General features: G+C 37.2%; 1 protein-coding gene across 9 annotated transcripts in view; it reads left to right on the top strand.

Annotated features, from left to right (window-relative positions):
• Positions 1-25972, top strand: part of GAB1 (GRB2 associated binding protein 1) — a 95523-nt gene extending 69551 nt beyond the window's left edge. Inside the window, exons 4-12 of one of the 9 annotated variants that reach the window (XM_041471354.1) lie at positions 744-824; positions 4616-5217; positions 7089-7174; positions 7474-7684; positions 18822-18911; positions 20652-20745; positions 21086-21209; positions 24159-24281; positions 24489-25972. In XM_041471354.1, the coding sequence (XP_041327288.1) occupies positions 744-824; positions 4616-5217; positions 7089-7174; positions 7474-7684; positions 18822-18911; positions 20652-20745; positions 21086-21209; positions 24159-24281; positions 24489-24647 (1570 nt within the window). In that variant the 3' untranslated portion in view covers positions 24648-25972. Of the gene's footprint in view, positions 1-743; positions 825-4615; positions 5218-7088; positions 7175-7380; positions 7685-18821; positions 18912-20651; positions 20746-21085; positions 21210-23451; positions 23528-24158; positions 24282-24488 lie in introns of those variants that run through there. The other 8 variants (XM_041471351.1, XM_041471350.1, XM_041471355.1 and 5 more) reach the window with 8 other exon arrangements.
• Positions 25973-26565: the final 593 nt, after the last annotated feature.

The raw sequence follows: 26565 nt of genomic DNA, 5'->3' as shown, positions 1-26565 counted from the left end.
CTATGGAATGAGAGCTTTGTGTATCTCGGTAGCACATTGCTAAGAGTGCACTCTACCCCAATCCATATCCTTACAGGCAAGGAAAAAACATTAAATGGCTGCATCATTCTCCTATTTTCCAGGCTTGGAACAATTTATCTGGGTATTTCATACAGACTTAGTGTAAAGTGTAAGGTTTAATAGCTGTAATTAAGCAGGCAGCTACTGTTACTTAAATGTTTTCCCTTTAGACTTAAAAATTACCAATATTCAGAGGGAACATTTTCTATTCTGATTCTGCATGTTACTTTACAGGTAACCTGGAAACCACTGAATTTTATTTCAAGGTTTTGAGGTTCTTTTCTGGGTGAGATAGGTCACTGTGAAACCTAGATGTATCTGAGTCACCTCTTTGGGATTTTGGAGAATTGTAATGTTTCAGACCTAGAAAATAATTATTAAATGTTCCATTACAGTGTCATGGAGTGACCACATGCTGTTGTGAGAATGTCTTGTACGCAGCAATTGCAACTGTAACTATCACCTGCGGTCTAAAATAGTTTCATGCTCTGATCACTGCTGACTTAAGAAAGAGCATTGTTTCACTGTAGCATTTAGGGAAATTTTAAGGTTGTATTTGGATCGTAGATAAGAAAACGCAGCCAAACATTGCTTCCAAATCCCTTATTGTTCTGGCTCATTTGATAGGTGTACTGAAATACTAAATGCTGTCTTCCTCATCTTTCCTACTGTGTATGAACCAGCCAAGAGTCACCTTTTCTCTCAGAAGAAGGGCAGGAATACCTGCTATTAGAAGACTTTGAAAGTAAAAAGATTCCACTGCAGTGAGTGAATAGTAGCCATTCTTGGAACACGTGTGAGAAATTAATCACAGAGCCATTAACTTGCCTGAAAATATTGTTTGTTTGAGACTCATCTTGCATGGTGTTCCGTGAGTTTTAACAGAAAAACTATATAACTTTTGCTTCCATTTTCTGAAAAGAGGTCTGGATGTTATTTATCCTGTTTTTTCTATGTTTGCTGTTGCTGTCCCAGATTACTGGCACACAAGAGCAGTTTTGCTGCCATTTTGTTTATAATATTCTGTTTAATCAGTCATATTGATCCTGTGGATGGGAAAAGAATCAGCTGAAAAGAATGAGTGGTCAAGCCAGCCTGAATACTTTATTTTCAAAAATGAGTTTATTACCCCTCAGTCTAAAACACTTGATATACCTTTTTCCTTGGTCTCTGTCAACAAGTGGATTTTAGAGCGTGGAGGCTGGCTTTTTACTGGGCTCCCCTTGCCTCACTGCCCCACCTCCTCTGCATGCATCTTAATGTCCAGTCCTTGTAGCTCAACAGCCTGGACAGTTTTCTTTTCTTGGTATGTGGAAGGAAATGGCCAGTCCTAGCACTGAGTAAGGGGTAGTTTGGCCACTCACCATAATTTGCACATATGTGATGCACACGTGTGATAACACTGAATTCATGTCATAGGCATCCTCTGCTAATAAAGTGAGGAATTATAATTGTGTTACATCCAGCTTTGCCATTATTTTAAATGGTGGTGTAAAAACCCTTTAATACTTACCATAATAACCATTTAATGGAATATTTAAGCCAATTATTTTTTTTTTTTTTTATTATTGAGCTGTACTAAAGGGAAAAAAATAAAATTCCTGAAGTACAGAAGTAAGTAAAAAAACCAAAACACCAGACAGGAATACAGTCTCCTCCTGTGCACTCAAGTATGCACTCTACATTTTCAGAATTATATATGGTGTTCTTATCATGATCAGTGGTTAATACTGACTTTTAAAAATAGTTAAAATTCTGAGGCTGAATTCTCTGGCTTCATTTTGGCATAAACTGCTTTCTTTGTTTCACAGTGTCTTCAAACTTTCAGTTGTACAAAATCAGATTGCTTACAACCCATTCATATTTTGAAAACTATTTCAGTAGACTAAGATGTTGATTCCAAAAGATTACTTTCAAAATTGTGAATTAAATCAGAAATGCCCTCTTGTAATAAGAAATGTAAGCTGTTGCCATCAGCCAAGCAAATGACAGACCTGGCTACCTCACGTATCATGGTTTTTGAAAGCCTTCTGTTTGCACAAGTGCTTGTGGTCAAGAAAGAAGAAGCATCATTCACTTAGACCCAGAAAAACTCCTGTATTTAAAAAGGATAGCATTTGTTTCTTGCATTTCATGGGTAATCCTTAGGCTCTGGCATTGTAAATATGCTGTTGTTTCTTTTTGAGCTTTGGTTATATATTCCTCCATGTTTTTGTGAGATAAATGTAGTGTTTATGTTTTATTCCTGTAGTTTTAGAATTTTTTTCCTTTTAAAGTATATCCTAGTGACTGGAACTAATAACTTTGGTTCTGCAATTGATTTTCCATGTCCAACTTCTGTAGACTGCCCACTTTATTTTTATAGTATAAAATTTAAAGATCCCAATCCTTGCCATATTTGAAAAATGCTTGACCTTTTCTGGGAGTTTGGTCTAAGTGGGTATCATAGAACTAGGAGAGTACATCTAGAAAGTGAGGCACTCTTGAATCAATCCTTTGAATAAAGAGGAAGGGCTGCAGCAGGGCCTGAGCTCAGTGTTTACAATCTGTTATGCACCCTGTAACCTCATGTGCTTCCTTCTGTCCTATGTGCTCTATATTTTGCAAGTGTTTTAAACTTCTAGTGGTTCATGAATTTTTGAAGCTCTGAGGCAAAGAGCTCTGATGCAACTGCTAAGAAACAAGAGAAATATATATTCATGGCCAGCATAATGAGAAATGTAGGAAGTTTTACTTCCTTGGTTATGCGAAGAACAAATAATGAGAAAATTATCTTCTTTTTTCAATTAAACTAAATGCAGATTAAAGTTCAGAGTTACCTAGAAACCAGTTCTGACCAGTGACAGAAACTGAAATCTATATTTAAGATAGTAACCAGAGCAAAATAACTATACTTCTTCTAATGGAAAAAATGCTAAAGCAATAAGAATAAGCTGATAGGAAAAGGTGATGAAATTGGAATGAGAGCTGACATAAGCCTCTTGTCCTGATGGAAGATTCTATCTTTGCTGTTAAACAGAAGAAAAACCAGTAGGTGAGGTGAATGACATTTCTCTTGAGTGCAGATGTCTATTCCAAGCTGATCATGTTGGTTCCCCTGATAGCTGGCAGAGAGGCATTTCGGGGGTAATTCATCGGGTTTAGATGGATGTCTAAGAACAGATTGTGTTTCACACAGTCTCCATTACTCTCATGACTGGAGAGGGAACCTAAATTAATAGCTTAACTGGAGTCCTTTTTCCTCAGGTTGCCAGAACTCTGGGAGGTAAATCCAGCTGACCCTTAAGAAATTTTTGTACAAACTTAATGACAAATGAAATGTGAATAATAAATATTGGTTGTGATCACTTTAAGGTGCAGAGCCTGTTAAATAAGGGGGAAAATGCTTCTTATGGTAGTGGGTGTACTTTATGTATTTTATTGCTCAAAACTTTTGGAACTTTGTGGTCCAATTGCTTAATAGAGCTTACTAAGAATTATATTGCAGGTATTCATTGATACACATGCATGCTGAAATATTTACATATGCATGCATAAATTAACACAATGGTATGGTATTGAGGTAATGAAAATAGGAAATATGATATGTTTGATCAAAATGTGTATGGCCTTCCTTAACTAAACTACTGACATCTCCAGTGTTAGTATTTTGCCACTGTTTTTACTTTCATTTAAGCAAGGAGCCAGGCTGATAATAGAATTTCTCTGCCTGGAGCACAGTAAATGGAGAGGTTTAGAAAGGAAATCAAATTATTGTAATGTAGTTACTTTCCCTGTAAGTTTACTGGTAGTGGTTAGTACCAGTACTAATGAGTGCTGTTCTCGTAAAAAAATTTCCTAAGAAATCAAAAGTAAACTGCTTTGCAGCTTTATCTAACAACAGTGCCTTCATTTGCATTCAAGACAAAAGCTCTCTGATGCACATGCAACCTATGGATTTTTTCCCCTCAAAGAACATACTATTTTCCTCATATTTATGATTGTATCTCTTATTTTTTTTTCCTTACATATTTCAAATGGGTTTGATATAGTCAGTATAACTTCAGGCACCCATTTAGGGGGGTTACAAGCAGTCATATTTTTTCTCTTAACATTTTTTTCATAATGATTATAATGAGCAAGTACTGTAAATCCAAGAATTGAGCATCTTATTTTTACCTTTAACAGTGCCAATAAAGTGTTGCTAGTTTGCAGCATGGGTTTAAAAAATGATCAAAAAACCTCCAGCCCCCAAACTTGGCTTCAAACTGGCATCCTGAAAATCACTTGCTTTATGAAACATCAACCTGTTTTGAAGCTGTTGGTAAAGCTCCACAGTTGTGCTATATATTTCACATGAATGAATTTGTATGAATGTAGTTACTTAGGATGCCTAGGTAGTTCTGTTTGTTTAATAATTGAGTTCCTGCATCTCATTTTAAAAAACATGAAAATAAAAAAATTGGAAGGCACTGTTAGACTTTTCACTTGGTTACATGATAAATGTGTTTATGATTTGCAATGTTTGTTTTTCTGTGTGTTCATCAACGTTCTAATCTCACAATCTCACATGTAGATCTCTTGCTGACTCTGCAAAATCCAGCTCTTCAGAAACAGACTGCAATGATAACCTGCCTTCCCACAAAAACCCTGCTGTATCAGGGAGCAAGCACACTATGAACGGCTTCTTCCCGCAGCAGGGAGTCTACGATTCCCCATCTTCCCGCTCCACGCTGACACTGGCGGACTCCAGCCTGTACAACCTGCCTAGGAATTACTCCCAGGATGTTTTGCCAAAGGCAACATCTCCATCTGGAACTGACGGCGAAGGAGAGCAACATGTTTTCAATACCCCGTCAGTAACGTCATTAGACGTACAAATGAGGCACATCTCCATTAGCTATGATATTCCCCCCACCCCTGGAGGTACTTATCAGATCCCACGAACTTTCCCAGAGGGAACATTGTCTCAGACTTCAAAACTGGAGACTATTCCAGACATCCCTCCACCTCGGCCACCCAAACCTCACCAGGCAGCGGATCGGTCTCCTGTGGAAACCTGTAGCATCAGTCGCACTGCTTCAGACACTGACAGCAGTTACTGCATCCCTGCTGCAGGAGTGCCACCCTTGCGCAGTAACACCATTTCAACAGGAGATCTGAATGTCTTCCGGAAAGGTCAGCATTCCGTGCTTTATCCTGCAGAATTTTTGTCTTGAGCTATGTGATCTGAATGATACGAATGGGCTGAATAATGTGAGGGGCGGGCATTTCTAGCCTGTAGGAACAAGTGTTTAGCCCCTCACAAAGTGGTCTGTGTTCACTATATTTAAAATCTATTAGAAAGAGGAACAGAGATTTTTAAAGGAAGCCATCAAAACAGCAAAGCACAGAACATCCATAAGGGATGGATATTGCACTGTGGCATTCAGCCTTGGCTAAAAATATTTGAAGAACTAGACATATTTATTTGGTAATAAGCTCATATAACTCAATTCAATACTACCATTATCAGTCTTTCAGGATGACCAAAGTGAGCTTAGTGAAGTGTGGTGCAATCTGCAGAAGCTGAAATTGTTTCATGAAGATCAGTAGGATGTGGTGTATACCCAGAGCTTTGAGATAAATCCTGATTTGATGATCATTGCCACCAGCCTTTCTTTCTGTCCATGTGATAGATATGCTTACTGCAGTCTTTTAGTAAATTAAAGTTGTTCCTTGTGGCCACCTAAATGTTGCTACTCCAGATGTGCTGTCCTGTGTATTGTTTTGTTAACCACTCTTGGGCAAAGGGTTCACTTTCAGATTTCTGAAGCAGGTGGGTATTACAGTGTTGTATTTAAAGTGAAATTTTTTATTTGTGTAAGTCAATATTTATGTTACAGATGATTTTAAAGGAGAATTGTTTGAAATGAGGGATGAATAAAAGGCTTTTAGAGGAGGCAGTATACAGAATAGATGGGATCATGCAATTGCTCAGATACTATTGTCCTATTTGTCATTCATTTTGTAGACTGAGCATAAAATATAGGTGATTGTTAGTGTTTTAAAATTACAAATGAACACTACGAAGGATCCTTGTTTACTTTGCTTATTTTCTCTCATGTAGTATTTTCTCCCATGTAAATCCACCACACTCATTTTGCTAAGTTTATAGGTGAGTATTCCTATACTGAATCTGAGATTGTCTGCCTCAAGAAAATTAGTCTTTCTGAAAACATTGTTTAAATTTGGTACTTAAGAGCAGAATTGTTTATCTTTCCTCTGTGGTGAAAATCTTAAAAAAATTCAAAGGTTTTTCAGGGCAAGATGGAGATAAATCCAGTTTTTACCTAGTTTCTGTGCTGGCGTCATGAGGAGGGGCATCCCTGCCACAGGGTAAAGCAGCCTGCTGCATGCATGGATGAGCAGCACCTGGGAGCCAGGAGCGTCACAAAGACCACTGTCTGGCAAAGAACCAGCCACAGAGCTGAGGACCTGCTTAGTGGGACTGCCAAGAGCCAGGACTCTGAAAAGGGAGCGATCTTTGCTTTTGCAGCAGTCCACTCCAACTGAAAGCCCCTGGAGACCACACTGGGGAGAAGGGATTCACCTGTTCCTGTAACAGATGGAATCCTGTTGAATCAACACTTTCCAAGCAAAGGACATCAGTCAGAAAACCTTTTTCCAGATGTTAAACGACATCTGTTGTTTGTTTATTTTAGACTAGGTTTTTCATGAGGGCCCAGATTCTCACTGATTGCACTAAGTTCTTACACATGCTCAATTAAACAAGAGATTCTGCTGTTTCTTTAAAAGCAAAAATTCATTTCTCTTTTCTTGCCATGGAAAAATGCCACTGTGAGTGCTTCAAGTTGTAACTGATGAGTGCTAAGGTTGTTTGTGAACACAGTCCTTTCAAATATAGGTATATCTAGGGGCCACAGCTTCACGATGTGTGTTTGTGTACTCTCAGAAGCAGACAGTAAATAACAATAGACTCTGGATGCCTGTGTCAAGTTACAGGAACAGGGATGATAAATAGCCACTTTCTCTTCTTGTTTCTTCAGAAATTAGTTCTCAAGATTGTTATGATATTCCACGAACGTTTCCGAATGACAGATCTAATTCATTGGAGGGCTTCCATAACCACTTTGTAAGTATGACTTGATCTGATGAGAGGCAACAGTGACAGTGCTTGAATGCTCTTTGTTCCTGTGTAAGAAAGCAAGCTGTGCAGTGTTTGTCATTTTTCACTTTCTATAGAATACATTAATCTGAGTAGATTAGGTTAAAAGACTCATATGATTCACAGCTGATTGCATAACTTATTTTGTTAAAGGAAATATATGTTAATTCTAGAAAAACAGAAGCATGTTGACAATGGGAAGTGTTTCAAGTGAAGAACTAGATGAAAATTATGTCCCAATGAATCCCAACTCTCCTCCACGACAGCATTCCAGCAGCTTCACTGAACCCATCCAGGAAACAAACTATGTACCAATGATACCTGGCACGTTTGATTTTCCATTGTTTGGAATGCAAGTCCCTCCTCCTGCTCACATGGGTTTCAGGTCCAGCCCAAAGACCCCTCCCAGACGGTCGGTACCTGCTGCAGAATGTGAGCCACCACCAGTGGATCGGAACCTCAAACCAGACAGAAAAGGTGAGGAAAACCTCCAAGAAAACCTAATTTTTATCATCTAAGAAAATAACATAGCTCTCTCAACTTCTGCTTAGAGGAAAATTATCACGTTTTTAGAAAGTATTTTAGAAATAATTTTTGTCCTATGAAATAACCAAATCACAGAGGAGCCCTCGCATTATTTCTAACATTATTGAAACACCGCAATAACAATGCCAAATAAAAGCATAGGTTTAGATTTTATTGCCATACTTACTAATGAAAAAATGACACTGAATTCCTAAGATTCAGAAGTGTGTCCTTGTATATAGAAGACACTTGTGATGCAGAGAGAGAACACAAGGCATTGGGTAGAACACAAATTTATAGCCATAACAATGCTTGGTACAGGATCAGCACACATATTCATTTTAGAGGGCCCCTTTGAATCTATTGTAAAAAATTAATGTCTAAAATCTGGCACATAATGTGTTTATTTTTCCTTGAAATAAGGATTATTTGGGTGACCAGAGTTCTTAAGGAACCAAGATGATTGGGTTGCAATGTGTCTATAAGAGATACTCATATAGAGGATCCCTAATAAATAGCTTGGATTTTCCAGTTTATCTAAAATGTTTTATCAGCCATCTTATTCAAATACAGGCAAATGCTTAAAGAACTTGTTTCCCTACTAAGTTTTTGAGACAAGATAACTAACTTTCTTGTAGAAGAGGGAACTAAAGAATATCAGGTCAAATGTCTGCCCTATTTTGCATTTGAGTAAGTCCTATTTTTAATCTTATGTACTAGAAAATGTTACATTGACAATGGCTGGCTTCATTGTGGGAAAGTATAATGGCTAATATTCAGACGATCCAAAATATTCACTAATTAAATCTTTAAATTAGTATTTTTACCACTAAGTGAAAACTGTCTGTAATTAAGGAAAGTAGAGAGTATCACTATGATAGATGAGCTGTGTGCAGTGGAAAGCACCATGTCTCATTTTGCTTGTCCATCTTCAAAAATTGAGGCATGGCCTTTTTAAAGATTTTTGGCCCTCTGCTTGTGTCTAATTGTTTCTGTGTTATCAGACAGCAGTTTTGTTTGGTTCTTAAGAAATACTGGAGAGGAAGAGATTGATGAAAGTTAATAATGGAAAACATTCTCAGAATAAACTGAACTGAACTGAACCAATTTAAAATATTTTACCAGACTGGCCAGTTTGTGTATTTTACTGATAAAATGTTTGACCTTCAAAAGTAATAAATGTATGTGTTGAAAAGCATCTCACTTTTGCTGTTGGCAGTGCAAAGCCGCCACACAGATGTTTGCCGGAGCAGCATCATTGCTCTTGGACCTCTGTTTTTGGAACAGAATTCGTGTTTCACATTTAGAAAGTGGCATGTAAGGCTTCTGCTTTGCTCCCGTCCTCAAATGCCTTATAGCTACAAAGATGTAGCTAACACCAGGGAAAGGACTTTAAGATGTGTTAACATACCTCTTAATTAAAGCAGAGTTACTGGATGAAATTTTTGCCTGTAGACTTTTGGAAAATGTTATCACTGTAAAATAATAGGATTGCTTAATGTAATTTACAAACAAAAGTGATTTTAAAGTAAAACTATCCTTAAAAGTAAATATGGTATAGTGCTTAGGGGGCTGAAAAAAATTTTGTGAGTATCTTGAGCTGCAAAGCACCAAGCATGGTAATGATTCTGATTTACCACTGAGGGTTTTATCTTAGTAGCACACACACAGAGACTGCCTCACTCTAATTTTATCAAATGCACCACTGCAAGTTTTCCACTGTTGTGAAGAACAGATCTGATGACACATTGGAATGGTGATATATTCCCGTTTCAGTAATTGAGATTTCTACACAAGTAACTCCTTTGTGGTATACCTTTGGGAAAATAAAACTGCGGGTTCCTTTGAATTAAATTATGTAAACCCCTTGTTTAAGTGGATCTTTACCTAACTAAAACGATGGTGTGCTTTATATTCTTCTGTGTTGCTTTTTCAGCTTTCAAGTTCTTGTAGCAGCTTCTGTTATCAGGTTGTTTCTGTTTATGTAAATGTACTACAATGCTCTTCTGCTACAAATTAGTGCATAGGAAGTGTCAGGTAGGCCTGTGTGTTCAATAAATCTTTGGCAAACACAGAAGGGGAGGAAATGGAACATAAAATATTTATCTTCAGGCTATCTCTCCTATAAATGTTGAGGGGATTTAATATGCCATTGGTTCAAGAACATCTGTTGAAGACCGCGGGTGCTTCTCCAAAAGATGATCTCTGAAATACTGCAGAGATGAGGTGTGTTGGGGATAAGGTGTTATGAGGGCACATTTCATGTTCTGTCAGAAGAAGCTGCTCTTTATTGGTTACAGATTGCTGCAAAAACAGTGTTTGCACTGCCTCCAAGCTTTTTGGAAGCTATTAGAAATACCATCAACACCTTTCACATGAGCTTTAGCTTTAGGTCTGTCATGTTTCTGTGGGCCAGGGAGGTTTGTTATACCCAGTGCTAAAAATGCATTTGACAAAGGGATAATGCAGTGAAACCAGCACATAAAGGAAGGATACACTGCTTTTTGTTGTCAAATATATGTGTTTAGCGTCTCTTTTCCTTTATTTTAAGAGCTTGCTGCTTACAGCCTTAGACTCTTTGATCTCCCCAGTCTGTTTCTTTTTCCACTGATCTCTAGGAGACCTTTGTTTCAGAAAGTGGGTTAAAAAATAATAATGAATAAAAGTATTTATAGCCTTGAGATTACAATACAGATTCGTGTAGTTTCATTTCTCTAACTCACAGCTGCTTCTGTAAATATGGGGAGCTTCCAGTACTTTCTGGAAGTCTTGAAAGGAATTTCAAAACATGGCATTGTCTCTCTGCCCCAATAACTTGAATCAAAACACTTTACTTGTTTTTTAAAGAATACCAAAAGGTATGTGATGTATTGCTTGGGACAAAATGGAGAATGTTTGGCAGGTGCTTTTCTGCATTCACTTGTAATTGAATGACAAAAATAATCTATTTTTTAATTTGGTTTTTTTCAGAGTACTGTTTCTTTAGTTATGGAGGACCATTGGCTATATTCATTTTTGTATTTCTGCTTTTTGGCTGCTTTAGCTTGCCACAATTGCATGTAGTCCTGATGCTAAACTGGAAGTGCGTTTGCTGGTAAAAGGCTTCAAGCAGAAAAAAATATTACATCCACCCATGCAGATGGGTTTTGCTCTCTGAATTATTCAAAGACAGTGACTGGTTCTGCCACAGAGCAAAAGTGACATTTGTTGTGATGGTGACATGCCTTCTTCAAAATACTGTTTGTCCAAGAAGGAGCAGTAGAATTGAAGATGCCCAAATGCTGTGAGGTGAAGGAGGACTCCCTAGACAGATTAGGCAGCAAAGAACAACCAGGTTCTCTTTTCAAGTGAAAAGTTTGTGGTCAAAAATAAAATTAAAAAGATGTGAATTGTTTTTTATGGGTCAGGAGGAAGCATTTGAGTGGTGCAGCATTTGAGAGATGGGGGTCTCTGTGAACCTCTGGGCATGACAGTGACCCTCTCCTGCCCCGGGATTTGTTTCCATGGCTAGGGCAGAGGGGTATTTCATCTTAAAACAAGACTTTAAGACCAAACAACTACAAAACCAGACTTTTTTTTGTTTTATTTAACAGTTTAAGAGCTGTACAGAGAAAGTCCTTATAGATATGTAACATCATCTCATCTGTAAGGTTGAAATCTCTTAAGAAATATGTGCTTGTCATCTTGACTGATAAAATGCAGTTTTTCAATATCTGAATCAAAGTGTAAAGTCAGCAATGGAACTGGCAATGGTGGAGTTTACTTCCTCAAAATCTCAGCTTGATGCCCAGCTTACATTTAATTGGTAACTTCGTTTTTTTGTGTGTTAAAGCACATTTCTACCAAAGTGGGCTTTTGAAGATTCTGAAAAGAAATATATGAACAGTGGGCATATGGCTGAACTAACAACGGCCATGATAAAATGAAAGTCAAAAGTTAAATCTTATTCATTTGAATATAGTATATGATTGTAATGTATGAATGAATGAATGCAAATGTCATTTTTGTAAAGTTTTTGATCAATAATACTTAAAAGCACTTTCTGAGAGAGCTCCATTTAGCTCAGGTCCTAGTCCTGAGTCATGGGGAGCTAAGATAGAGCAATGCCCTCAGGATCACTCAGCAAATTGCTGACATAGGCAATACAGAATTTAGAATTTCCAGCTTACAACACGGTACTGGACTTTGCTTCATTAGTCTTGAATAGAAAGTCTGTTTGTCCAAATATTGTTAGGCTTTAATTGCATTCAAGATTATTTTGAGCAATATTTTCAGTCCTAGTTTTGGATTGGGCAGCACAGATTATTTTGCTAATAGCAAAAATAACCAATAATTAGTGTGGTGCTTGGGGGTTTTTTTTGTTTGTTTTTTGGTGGGCTTTTTGTTTGTTTGTTTGTTTTTTGATGGCTAATATTTCAACAAAAATATATCAGCATTTAATCTGAGAGGCTTCCTACAACTTAGGTCCACATGACTGCCTTTAAAAAGGACTGCTGCTTGGCCCTGGTAATTTTCAGCACAGCATGTGGTAAACTTGGATTTAGAGACAGTGAGTGATGCACTTATTTTCATGCCAAGATAGTACCCAGTTGCAGCTTGAAAACAAGAAAACAAACAAAAGAAACCAAGAGAGAACAAGAAAATTCTCATGGAGTTGGAAATCGTGATTAAAAATGTTTAATTGTTTAATAGTTTTAAAAAAATGTTTTAAAAAAAATTATCTGCTTGCCTTTGTCATAATTTTTTTTCTCATTTAATATGTTAAAAGACATCATCTGTGTGGTTAAACCTCAAATATGTGGATTACTTCTAAAAATGTGGCTGTATCTTTGCCACCACTCCTCAGAAGCATTTCCCAAATGGATTAACTTCACAGAGAATTCCAGTTTTCTTTATAAAAGAGCCCAGGACCACTTTGAAAAGGTAATTGTGTACAGAGCATTCCTGTGGCAGGAAGCATCTGTCACATTCTGGTCCCCACAGGACCTAGTGTGATGCTTCTGGATGACTGGAATAATGATCCATTGTTGCAGTGTAGCGTGATGCTCTACAAATCTCAGGCAAAGTAGGTAGTTGTTAAGGAAATTAAGAACCCTCATTAATCATGAAGGTAGCTATAAATAGCCTGATGAACAGTTCCCTTGTTAGACACTCAAACATGTAAATATTTAAGTTGGACACTGTGAAAATATTGCATGTCCTGATACAGCAGGAGCACCACACCATCCTTAAAACTTCAGAGAAACACTGACAGCATTTGTAATGACGGGAACTGAAAATTCTTTAAAAATAATAATAATTAGGAACTGGCAACATTTCGGTATTCTACACTATCATCATTGTCTTGCATGTTCTTTAATAAATGTTCAGTTATGTTCTGAGGCTTTAGGACAAGTAGGCATTGAAAATACGAGAATGGTGATTTCTGTCTGCAGCAAGAACTGAATTAAAGATCTATTGAAAAGGAAATTGTAACTTTTGTGATTACTTTTCTGAAGAGAAGTATTGTTCATTTTGCTTTTGAGAAATCCATGCACATTATCTTCTATTCTCTCTTGGAGAGAGAATACACCCCTTGTTCATTCCATTTAGGAATTATAAAAAATTAAGCTTTTGGGGGATGTTTTGGTGCTTCCTCAGAGTTTGTAAAGCAAGTTGAGTACAAATTTATTGATTTTTTTTCTTCTTTGATCTTCCACAAGCTCCCATTTAGCTGAAAATCAGACTTCCTTCATGCCTGTGCTAAATTACTTGTACAAGTCTAGTTTTTGCTTAATGGCTTTAAATAACTCCTTGCTGTGATGTACCAGTCCTTAACTTGCAGCTGTGATTTGTCTTTTAAAACTTTGAAACAGCAAATAATTTCAATAAAGATTTCATTTGGATGGCTGTATCACAGCTGCAGAGGAAGCTGTGATTTGCTGGACACAATGGTTGCAAAAAACTTAAACATGCCAGTTTTCTAAAGACAAACTGCAGTAGTTACTCTGATATTATTGCTGGGGATGATTAAATTAAGAGATTAGGGCTAGGGATTTTTTTTTTTTAGGTAATTTTAAACTCCAAAGATATGAGGTAGAGCAGGAACAAGAGAACAGGGGTAAAAATGCCCTATTTTTAATTCTCTTCATAAAATTTTTCTTTTCTTTGCTTTCTTTAAGAAAACATAGTTTTTAATGCACATATTGTCATGCTATTCCATAGGCTTAATGTTAATCTTTAGTTTTCCGCTAAATAATTTAAATTTTGTGGTTTTTTTTCTATGTTTTATTTTTGAAGTCTTTTGGACTTTGCAAATCTTAGTGCAGCATTAAACTGCTAATCAATAAATACTCCAGAACACCGTGCTTAGGTTTTAAAACAGTCTTTGTTATTGAATGCTCCTAGTTCATCATGTTTTGGGGGCTTTAAAAATACAGACATGTAGAGTTACTCACAAATTAGAGTAGTCAAATAGTATTTTGATGATTAATAGCTTTGGTATTCACTGAGTAGTTTTATGGCATTTGGCATTCTCTGACTAGTTTTATAGCATTTGCCAAATATTTTAGAAATACCAGTGAATGTTAGCTGTCATATCCAGTTAGATTTATTTTTTCCAATTCATTCTTAATTTCTGTAGCATTCGAATTACCAGTTATTTTGAGGGGATAAAGATGTCTGAGAAGACTGAAGAGCAACTCTTTATGTGACTGCTTTTTATATTTCATAACATTGAAGAATAAGTCGATTTCAGTTTGTTTTTTATTGTCCTAAAGAGACCATAGTTATCAGCATTCGTATCTTATCCCCAACCAGCACAAAGCACATTATTGATATTCCTAGTTGTTGGTGGATACTATTACGGAAATCCATTTGAATCTCTTATAAGTAAATACATGTTTCTGATTACAAGTACCTTGGCAGGAAACAGTCTTACAAAAACAGAGATCAAAAAGCAAATTCAGGATATTTGTAGAGCTCTGTGTTGAAGACCATGTACTTGGGAATCAGGGTTCACTTGGGTGAGGAAGAGAAGAAAAGCAGGAGTTTACTCTGCAGAATTGAAAACCAAATAATAAACTATTTGGGAGCAAGACAGTGAATTTCAGCCTTGGTTTTTGAGGAAAAATCTACAGTGATTCTGAGTACAGGAATTCTTGGACCTCAGTGTAAATTTCAGTTTCATCTAATTACAAAGGAAAGGGGTCAAGATATGTATTTTGTTGATGGAAACAAGGAACTGTGGTTAGTTATTTCTCTCTGAAAGTACTTTTGTGTGGATGCCATGCACTTATGTGGCTGGTTTCTCCTTTTGCTCTCCCCCTCCTATCCCAAGCACAGCACTGCTCTAGCATTCCTACATACGATCTCCTTGTCTCCTAAGGATTAGATTAGTCCGGTTGGCTGGGAAACAGATAATACATTTCTCAACTTTTATGTTACATTAGTATATTTGCCTTAAAATTTTAAGCCCTAAATACCTGGTATTTGAATGGAAGAGTTGGCCTCTTTTGCGAGGATGTTTGCAATTTCCTGACTTGAAATCCCTTGCCAGCAAGCCATGGAGCAAGCATCCAGTCAGGAAAGAAGTGTCCTTAACAGAAATCATGTTTAGTTCTGGTGTTTCAAGGCAATAGTCTGAGAACAAATTAATCTCTTCAGCATTGTGTTCTCAAAACCAAAAACATTAGGACCCACCTACACTGATGCAGGAATTTACTACAGTGGGACAACTTCCCCCCGCCCCAATATTATATTCCAAGTGTTCTATGGAAAACAAGAGCCAATGCAAAAACCAAAAAGGATTTTTCAGTTTAAACCATTGTTTGAGATGAACTCAAACATATCAAATGGACTCTTCTCCTGGTGACTTCACAGACAAAGGCAGCATTGACATGACACAAATACCAGGAGCAGAATTCATGCAGCTGAGTCCACTCCAGTGCCACAGCATAATCGCCTGCTCTGCCTGGCACTTTGTACAAGCAGCCATTTGTTAGAAAAATAGATTTCATTAGTGATTTTTGAGCTCAGAGTGCCCTTGTAGAGTCTGATAGAACATGCAGAAGCTGAGCTTCTGTCTCCTGGCTGTAGCATTTTGCATTTTACAAGTGGTGACATAATAGAACAATAAAAACATCTAATTTTCACTTCTTGTTTGGTTGGTTTCACTTGACATAATTTATTTGGTTTTGGGTTTTTTTTTTCCCCATGTAGATTTGCATTCAGTGATGTTGCAACATTTATTTCCTTTTCAGTTAGAAAAAAATTGAATTGCATAAATAAAACTTTTTTTTCTTTTACCCAGATTTATCTTTCCCCGAATAGGTGTGTAAGTTAAAAGTATTATCTTTCCTGAGATGAAGTAAATCTGGGTCTGTGGGAACCACAGGAAATGTGTTCCTCAGTATTGCTGGTGTTGGAATGCTGTATAGAGCCAGGCTCTCCATAGAGCCCTACATTGTCACTACACTGATTTGAAGAACAGCCCTGTGACACTTTAGTGAGTATTTGTGGATAGAACAGATGTGGAAGACTAGCCTACTGTACAGGTAGGAAGCACTTTTAATCAGTTTGATTCTTTTCAGAGATACAGGGATGTGCTCCTGGGGAAAATTGTCTTTTGAAAGCAGTAAGGGATATTATTAAGGGCTTTCAGTGCCCTGGCTCGTGTCACTTTATCTTCTTAAATGAGCAAAAACAGGATGAAAGAATTCTGCAGTTACACAAATAGGTAACCTCAGATTTGTGATTTTGATCCCCCCCCTCCTCTTTTCCTTTGCCTGGTGTCAGGTCTTTCCTGTTGCACAGTATCAGCTCCTCAACAGAGATTAGGCCTTTGGGTTTTTTTGTTTTGTAGGAAGAAAAAAGAAAACACTCTGCACAAGTATTTTAATTCTCTGTGACATACTAAACATGAAGAATTGCATTATCCTGGCTGGTTGGTAGCAGCAAGCTGGTTTGCCACCAAATTTATTGAGATTGAACAGTCTTCCAGCAGCAAGAGATGAAAGCTCAGTGAGTTCTGTATGTTTTTTTTTCTGTTGTAGAAGTATTAAAGGGACATGTAGTTATATAGCTCGTCTGAAAATCTGAGTGGTTGGTAAGTGTTAAATTAAGTGGGAAGCAGGCAGTTACATAATAGCCATGTTTTACAAATGGGGCAAATACCAGTTCAGAAAGGTTGGCTGTGCTAGACCATGTAGCATCATTAACAGAAAGAGAAATAACAAGTTACAGCCTAAGTTCCTTGAACTTATCTCTGTATTATGGGTTTCGGGCACTTTAGTCTGTTTGGTTATAAGAGCAGAGGTTATTAAGTGCACGCTGCTTAAATAATTAACTGTGAGGTAACTCTGCTAGTTTTCTCACTGTGCTTACAATCTGTGCTTCTATGTCAGTGCATATTAACTTGAGTTGTATTAGGCCAGATTTTTTTTAAATCAGATTATAAAACTGTGAAATACAAAATTATTATGATCAGTAATGGTATTCAGCATTGAATTGTCCTTAATAAAAAGTGTTTGGATTTGAACTTCTAAATTTGTTTCATCAGTTTGAAGATCCTGGTCTTTTTAAATAGGCAGGCTTTTATCAGAAAGTTATAGGCAAGGACTTAAGAATATTGGATCAGCTCAGAATTGAGTACACCAACATGTTGGCTCGTGCTTTTGTCTTGGCTCTAGTCAGAAATACTTCATGTTCTACTTCACAGTCTGTGTCTTTGGTCAGCATTGCCCAACTGTTCACCCATTTCATCAGCACATTGAGCCATTTAAGGGAGCAGCTGATTTTGAAATTGGAAAAGAACTGTCAGTGTAAAAATAAATTCATGTTTCACTTTTCTTTTTAAGGAAGTTGCTATGCAGCACTACTAATGAATAAATAAATTTTATCTTACCTGCATGGTCTCTCAGAAGCACTGTGTAGAAGTTAAGATACAGTACAAAACCTGTGTTTACCTTACTTGTTGTTACTTGATAACACTAATAGAGCACTTCATATGCAAAACCCTTGGGGTAGAGATTTGCAAACTTCTGGTATTTGTTGCCAAGTTTATTCTTTACAAAGCATTCTCACCCATTGCTGGGAGTACCACACCTGAGTCTGTACCAGTCCTTTTCCATTTTGTGCTGTAGGGCAGCTTTCTAACATAACCAGACTTAAACTTTTCATTTGGTTTATTCATATGGCTTCTTGGTGTACCACTTGAAGGCACTTGCCCTTGTTAATATTAACACTTTGTCAGATAGACTTTAATGAAAGCTTAGGGCTATTACACATTATTGATCACGTTTATTTAAAATAGATGGCATGACCTGGAACACTTGCAGAGTTTGGTCAAGTTGGCTAAAGAACCCTTGTTTTGGGAGGGGATTTGCATTACTGTCTGTAGGGAGATGATTTGTATTTTCATGCCAGGGTCATCTCTGGTGGAGTTTGGGTTGTGCCTTGGCGGGGTGCAGTATGCAGGCTGGAAACTTGGGAAGAAAATCCCACTGTGTCTGCACGGTAAGAGTGGTGGGGGTTTGTTACAGACAGATGGAGACCTCTGGGGAACAAGTTTAACAAATACACTGTTAAAAAAGATTCTTGGGGCACCTCAAGTGGGAGATACACATTGGGTAGAGGAATTCCCAAGAGCACAACAGGAGTGGAGACTCCCAAGAGTCATTATTTCCAAAGAAATTTTGTGACTAAGGAGGATTTAATTTCTCTGAGGGTACTTCAATTTGTATCTGAAACATGACTGTTCTCTTTTCATACTAAATATACCTCAAATATGTACTTTTATTTTTTTTTAATCAAACCAGTTAGTAGTAATGATCAGTTACAATATTTGTTTATGCACTTTTTAGCCTTTGTGTACAGCTTTCACACTTGCCTCCAATGTATTTATTACTTGCATGCAGTGTTTTCTTTGTTTCTGGTTTGGTGCTTAAGCCCTTAGTGTGAGCCCCAGCTAGACTGTAAAATCTCCTTCAGCAGCTTGCTTATGCTTGTGGCATTAACCTTTCTGCAGTGAGCTGTGATGTTTATTTATAAAATTCCAGTTTTCCACTTACAAATAGAATATTATTAAGAGAGTCTTCTTTTTGCCAATTAGGTCAAAGTCCTAAAATTTTAAGACCTAAACCACATGGTTTAGAGCGAACTGATTCACAAACCATAGGTGACTTTACTACAAGAAGAAAGGGTATGTACTTTAGCACTATAAGTATATTATAAAAATAAATGAAGCAAAAATTTTAAAAATTGTTATTTTAGAATAATTCTGGCATATTCTTTTCTGCTATAATCTAAGGTGATGGATGCATTTTCCATGCCAAGCAATCAGTTTCCTGTATAAAGAATTAAAGATTTTCTGGCTTGAACAGTGTGTGAAAATTTTTCCTTGATATTAACATGAATGTTCTGATCTCTTAAGTTGTGGCTGTTCATATTTTGTCTGTTTATTTAAAAGCAAGTACATAATAACTTGTAAATTGTACATAGTAACTTGTAAGTTACTTGAAACTTTTGTTAGGCGATAACCTGAAATCACAGTTCACTTAGGTATCGAAGCAAAATACCGATTTTCTGATCATACACTAGTACAGACATCTATTTATGCACCTTAAAGAGGATTGCAATTAATTTGATGGGCTTTATTGAAGATGCTGAGTTGGTGCCTTACATAGTCACAAGAAGTAGAGAAAATAATGAGCAACATTAAAAATCTCAGAGAAATATCCCTGATTACCTTTGGGTTTTGAAGTCCATTGCAACAGGATGAAATACTTTGGCTGTTCTTGGTGGGCTTTGGACGAAGTCTTGGCGCTGTCTGCTGCAGCAGCACCTTGCCCACTGTTTATTCCTGCCAGGTAGTCTCAGACCTTTACAGAAAACTTGAACCAAGCTGATCAATTTTTGTGTCAGTTGTGCTTTAGTATCATCTTGCCTATGTCTTGTTCAGTTCTGTTACTACACTGATGCCTGACACTTAATCTTAGTGAACCTGCCAAGAGGCAGAAAACTCATTGTGGAAGGGAGCACAAGAAGAGAAAGGGCTGTTTTTATGATGAAATTGCATTTTGTTTTCTAAAAACAGTTTTAGGGAGGATAAAGTTGACAGCAGTTTTGCTCTGTGATATTTTTTTCCACAAGCCTTTTTATACTTTTTTTCTAATGTTTAGGTGGTGTGAGACATATAAGCTGGAGGGAGGGATAATGTGTTTCTTGCTAATAGCCTACTCATGGTTCTATTCTGAAAATGAAATTTAAAAATGGCACTTTTTTGAGAACAGTGTTATCTGTTATGAGTGGCACAAGCTGTCATGTGTGGCATATTGCTCTGCTCAACTGTGGATGATCTCTGAAGCAAGCCAGGCTCCTCCTGCTGTTGGTTCATTTCTGACTTTTGCAGACTTAGTCTTAGCTGCATGTTCTGCCCACTCGTGGAGCTATGAAACCTCATCAGTAAGGGCACATGTACACAGTGAGGGCAGAGTTTGCATATTAGCAGTTGGCCCTGAACCAAGAAAAGTCCCCAGAGTTGGCTCTGCTGAAAGAGCCCATCAGCCCTGCCCTGGGCTTGCCAGCTCAACAATTCAAGAAGGCAGAATGAGGACAGAATACGATGCTGCCACTTTCAAGATCTCTTTTCAAAGCATAATTACTGCCTACAAGTATATGCTGAAAAATTCTGAAGTTGCAGTGGGTTTTTTTAATTTTATACTTTAATTTTTTAATTGATGTTTCCTCTCATTACCTGAAAAGATTAAAAATGTAGGTTAATATATCATGTCTTTCTGAGAATGGAAGTGTCTCCCTTTCCTTATTAGTATTTACTATTTGAAAGATATAGTTTTTTTCTGTATTTAGTCTGTGAAAAGCTATTAAATTTAAGTTTGTTTAGGAAAGTTCTGTGCTTTACAATTGTCTGTTTCTTACACAGCAAAACCAGCTCCACTGGAAATAAAACCTCTGCCTGAGTGGGAAGAATTACAAGCTCCAGTTAGATCTCCTATCACCAGAAGCTTTGCACGAGAGTAAGTTTCTTGGCTTTTCCTCATTCAGAGTAATCATTTTGGTGACTGGAGTGTTAATAAGTGCGTGCACATCTGTATCATATTGTTAGCTTGCTTGTAGCTTGAAGTTTCCCGTGGAAGAGTGTGAGTCTGTGTGTGTATCTGTGTATTGAAATAAAGTGTGTCCGTGTGAAGTTTTGTTTTGTGATATTAAATATAAGGGACTGTGTATAACCAAAAAATGTGACACTCTAGTAAACTTGAATGAAAATTTCAGCTCTAATATGCTTATTTTTGTTGTTTACCAGGAGGTTTAAGACATTGCAGATGTATTGTTTGTAAAATAATTCCTGGTAATTAGCTCCTCCAGGTTTCCCGTGTCTCCCAGACCGGATTCAGTTCATAGCACAACTTCCAGCAGTGACTCGCACGACAGTGAAGAGAATTATGTATCCATGAACCCAAATCAGTCCACTGAAGACCCAGTATGTAAAATCTACGTCTTAACTACTCTCTTCCTGTGCAGTCCTTACTTTTAAATCATGCAAACATAGATCCTTCACTCAACATCACTCCCTTTATACTTCTAGATCAACAGAATGATAAAAAACTCTCCATAGCATAGCTGTAATTTTGGTAGGATTTCACTGAAGAAGTTAAGAGCATAAAGAAAATGGTTGATATACTTATCTGTTATATAAAACAGTATACAACATTACTTTTTTTTACCTCTTTCCTAGAATCTGTCCCCTCTTTGTAATGTTTGTCCTTGGGCTATGCACCAGTTCAGTATGACATGAAGGGAAATAAACTGTCCTAGGACCTCTGAGACATGCTTAAAAAACTGTATTAAAGGGACATCTTCCAGGAAATGTAGAAGGAACAGGGGAAAAAAACGATTGATACTTGTATACATTCTGTGAAAATTGAACCATGTGTATTTTATTAGGTGTCTTTCAAAGAAGAAGATAGAAGGAGTCTTTGTGTTATTGAATGTCTGTATTTTTTCCCCTTTGGGGGAGAATTTTCTCAGATAAGGAAGATTCAGATACTCAGCATGGAGTGCAGCCAGTTAGAAAAAGTTAATGATCACACTGTGGTTTTTCTTTGGTGAGGGGAAGGAGAGAGAGAAAAAGAAGACTCAATAACAGTAGTTTCAAGGAAGACAATAGCAGTTGACCTAGGCCTAAACTAAAATGTGGTTTAGAATACGCATAAAACACTGGAGGAAACCTGTATCTTGAGCTCAGCTTTTCGTCTAGTGTAGAATCATGGAATGGTTTGGATTGAAAGGGACCTTATAGATCATGTTGTTCTAACCTCCCATGCCGTGGGCAGGGACAGTCTACTAGACTGGGTTGTTCGAAGCCCCATCCAGTCAGTTCAGTGTACTCATATGTTTGGGTTCTTAGTAGGGGATACAGCAGTATTTTTCATCTTGAAATAATTTATGTACGACCTTCTTTGGGGAGGGCCTGTCTAGCACCGTTTTTGTTCTGTTTGTGTGTCTGCTTTCTTATATAGCATGTGTTGGCCCATCTCACTGCCCCTGAACTTTCCTCTCACAACGCTGTTCACTTTCCTGTTCCCTGCCACTCTGGATCCCTTCCCAGTCTCCTCCAGTGTCCCTGCCCCACAGCTCATCACTGCTGCCCCTGGATGCCGCATCCCGGTCCCCCCTCATGCCATTCCCTGTGGGAGCTGGTGGGGTGCAGGCTCCAGAGCCTGCGGAGCGCCCCAAGCTGTGCCTTGTGCCGTGCCTGTTGTGCTTCTCAGGGGAAAAGCACCAAGCAGGGGGGAACTGCTGATGCTAAATCTTAGCTCCTCACCTGCAGGGCCATTGGTAAGTAATGGGTGATTTCCCATTTCACAGGTGCAAGAAACATCCCATATTACACCAGCAATTAGCCCCAACCGTGCCCACAGTTCTCCCTGCACAGAATCACAGTTCAGCCTGGGTGTTTCTGTTGATTCTTAAGGCTGTTCCAGGGCTTAACTTCTATACCAAGATGGTACAGTTAAAGCTCCAGCTCATTAATATCTTCTGTTTACTTATACCAGTCCTATTTTAAGGTTATTCTACAGATTTCGTTTCTGTTTCATTTATGTGTATTTAAAGTTTGTTTCCTAATGCATATGTTCTGCCTGCTTAGTTTGTTTGAAATAACATATTTTTTTTTGTTTAATGAGTAACAGCTTTTTAAATTTATGCTAGAAACATTGATACAGAATCTGATTTTTGTCTCTTTAATACACAGAAAATTGTTCTGAGAATTTGAGCAACGAAAATGAACTTCATATGTTGGTGTTTGTCCTAGTTGCCACTTAATGTTAAATGAGTTGGATAGTAGAGATATAATGGATAACTTCAATTTCAAAAGCCCAGCCCATTTGGCTTTAGCCCATAACATATTTTATTTCCTAAAGAACCAGAACATTTCTGGATATCTCATGGCCTTTGTTTTAAAATTTGACTTTTTGAGAATTTTGACTTGTTTCAACTCTATCTTAGCAAAGAATCCGTATTTCTTAATCTTTTTCTATCATCAGCTTTGAAACATCTTGTTTGAACATGTCATACTTATGTTTTATTTAATAAAATCGGCAATATTCTGCTTTTTCTTTCAAGTTGCTCTCAGCCTTACCCTTCTGTCTTTCCTTCTGCCTTCCTCTTCATTTTTTGCTGACTGCTGCCCTCTGTCTTCCTGTTTTTTCTTTATCTTTTAGAGAAGAGTCCTTCTATTGTACTGTTCCTATAACACCTGTTAAGAGGGAGGGATCAGGCTGGGAGAGGACAGAGGAGGTGAGGTTGTAAAAGTCTGGGCTAATTGAAATTTAGATATATATAATGCAACTTGAGTTCAGGCAGCCCTACACATATTTTCCAAAGTTTTAATATTTTAATCTTGTCAACTGAACAATACTCTTTGATTTTCTCCTTACTCATGATGAATTTTGAATGAAATGTAAAAGTTTCATTTTTAGCTTTGCAACTACTGTAAGGCAGAAATTATTATAGGTATTTTACAAAAATTGAGGGAAAAAGAAAAGTTTGTGCTTAAGTAATACTGATTTTGAGATATAATAACTGCATTTAAAAAGAACAAAACATGATCTGTTATTATTTCGTGATATGAAGGGGACATTAAGTGGAAAGCATAGATGTGGAAAGCACAGATGGCAACCTTAAATTTGGGGGGGGGTGTTTTTTGGGTTTTTTCCTCCCATTGGGTTTTGACTGTGTCCCATTTTTGACATAGAATGTATCCTCTTGCCATACAGGGTCAATGAAATTTTCGTGATTTAAGTGATTGCAAGAGTCTCAGTCATTTCCTTAACCATTTACATTTTGGCAGTTTATAGTAAGCATATTTGATAATGTGGACCACTAGTTTGTACATTTGCAGCTAAGGTTGTTTATATTATGATTTCAGAATTTGTTTGGAAGCAACAGTCTTGATGGAGGAAGCAGCCCTATGGTAAAACCTAAAGGAGATAAACAAGTGGAATATTTAGATCTGGACCTAGATTCAGGAAAGTCTACCCCACCTCGTAAGGTAAGCAGATGTTCAGCTCTTGCTTTTCTGCCATCAGGAGTTGAAAATTGCTTCCAGTTAGATCTCTTAATGGTCATTTCTCAAATGATTAGTGGAGAGTCAGTGTTGGACCTTTCAGAGAAACCAGTGCTTGTTCTGTGTTTATTTGGGACACCTACTTGCTTTTTTGTTGTTAATTTACTTGAACATGTTTCTCACTGTTCCCAGAAAAAGAACAGTGGTTCAGGCAGCAGCGTGGCAGACGAGAGGGTTGATTACGTTGTGGTGGACCAGCAGAAAACGCTGGCCCTGAAGAGCACGCGGGAGGCATGGACTGATGGCAGACAGTCTACAGAGTCTGAGACTCCCACAAAAAGTGTGAAGTGAAAACACTGCTTTGTCTTTGAAGAATGGAAAGAAGTGAATTTTGAAGAATCACAGAACCACAATGGCAGTGTTGTTCAGCTGTACAGTACCTGATTCCCTGGGTTGGGAATCAGTTCCTCACCGAATAGGTTGGAAGCCAAAAAACACTTTGAATATATCAAAGGAACTTTAAGACATGAATTGGCTCTGTGGTGTCTGGAAAAATCACAGCCTGTAAATAACCTGTAAAATAATATTACTTAGGTTTCAGAAAACCTTTTATTCTGTAGTTAAAACATTTGTAGTATTACTGTGTTTATGCACTTTTTCAGTTACAATGTTGGGTCAGGTATTCACAGTTAGTGTACCTTAATGTCTAATTCATCTGGAGAATTTTTTTTTCCTTACACTACTATTCCTCACAATTTTAGGTTAATTAAGCTACATGTAGGTATGGAAATTAATATTTGAACTTCATTTTAACAACTCAGAATTGACTTTGCAGAAATACTTTCACAATTGAATCATCTACTTGAAATGCCAAGAGACAACCATTAGTTACATACTTGTTTATATTTAATACATGCAAGATTATTTGGAAGTCTACAGACTACCTTCCTAACAAAAAATTGCTGTGAGTTAATAATAATGAACTGTACTGGGTTTAGACCTAAAATCCTGGCTTATATGTTAGTTGTTAGTGGTGGAACTTCTATTGTATTTTATTAATGACAGTGTTCTGTGTTCAGTGGGTGAAGATTCTGCGGGTGGGATCTTACACTTTCAAAGACTGAATAATTAAATGTCAAGTAAGCCAGCAAACCACTGATGGCATGTAGTAATATTGTGATCTCACACTTATTAACAAGAAATGACCTTTATATTATTTACAGAAGGTAGAGTATATAAATCAGGTACGTACCAAGCACTGTTGTGCTAATACACTGATCAGGTTTAGACAATGAGTTTTAGTTTTGTACTGTTTAGAAGTTCTAATGTCAGTTTTCAGTTCAAGATTAATGGGACAGTTTGACATTCACTTTTTGTAGTACTAGCAAAATACTGTGATTTTGAATTAGACATTAACTCAAATGGAAATACTATGTTTTAACACCATAGTGCCCTTCTTATGAGCTCTACATTACTTTAATCTCCTGCTTGGCCTTATATTTAAATCCCTATGCAACTGATATTTTATATCTCTGTTTTTAAAAATTAGATAATATACCTAAATGATCCCCTTGTAAACCACTTGTTGCTCTTTCCTGGTACAGGATTTTAAACTCTGTATACTGTGATCCTTTATTTTACTATGCCAGTTACAAATAATAATCTGCCTTGGTTTAGAAACATTTTTTTGTTACTTGGAAGAAGATAGAGTTCTTTAAATACATGAATGAGTTAGGTCTAGATAGAAAACTTACTAACACTTTTATTTTATACAAATGCCCTCAATTAAGTGGTTGGTTTCATTTTCCTGCCCAATTGGGTTTTTTTTGTCCAGATCATTTAAAAGTTGAGCTTAAAGCTGCATTGTTTTCAGGAATGTTGGCCTTCGTACTGTGCCTAATCTACCATTGGTTGTTTCTCTCCCCTCACAGCCACAATCTACCGTATGTAAATTATCTTATTCTTGACAAAGGATCTTTTTAAATTAGTAATATTTTGATGCTTTGAATGTTCATTTTAAAAAAGAAACTAAACACAGTGCATTTTGAGGTGAATTTTAAATAAATCAAGTTGTTCTGTTTTGGTGTGTAAACTCTGTCCTGCAAAGCAGCAAACGGATGCCAGTGTGTCTGGGAAGGTGTCTGGATACCAGCCATGTTTTTCAGAATTGTAGATGTACAGCTAGAACAATTTTTAACTTGGATCTCTGATTTAAAACCCTGTGCCGAGAAGCCAAATAATGTGAATTCCCACTCTTCTGGGTGCCAGG

This window comes from Pyrgilauda ruficollis, unplaced genomic scaffold, assembly GCF_017590135.1.
Source record: "Pyrgilauda ruficollis isolate IOZ18807 unplaced genomic scaffold, ASM1759013v1 scaffold265, whole genome shotgun sequence".
NCBI classification, from domain to species: Eukaryota; Metazoa; Chordata; class Aves; order Passeriformes; family Passeridae; genus Pyrgilauda; species Pyrgilauda ruficollis.
Note: the sequence above shows the minus strand (reverse complement) of the source record. Positions and strands in the feature narration are given on the sequence as shown.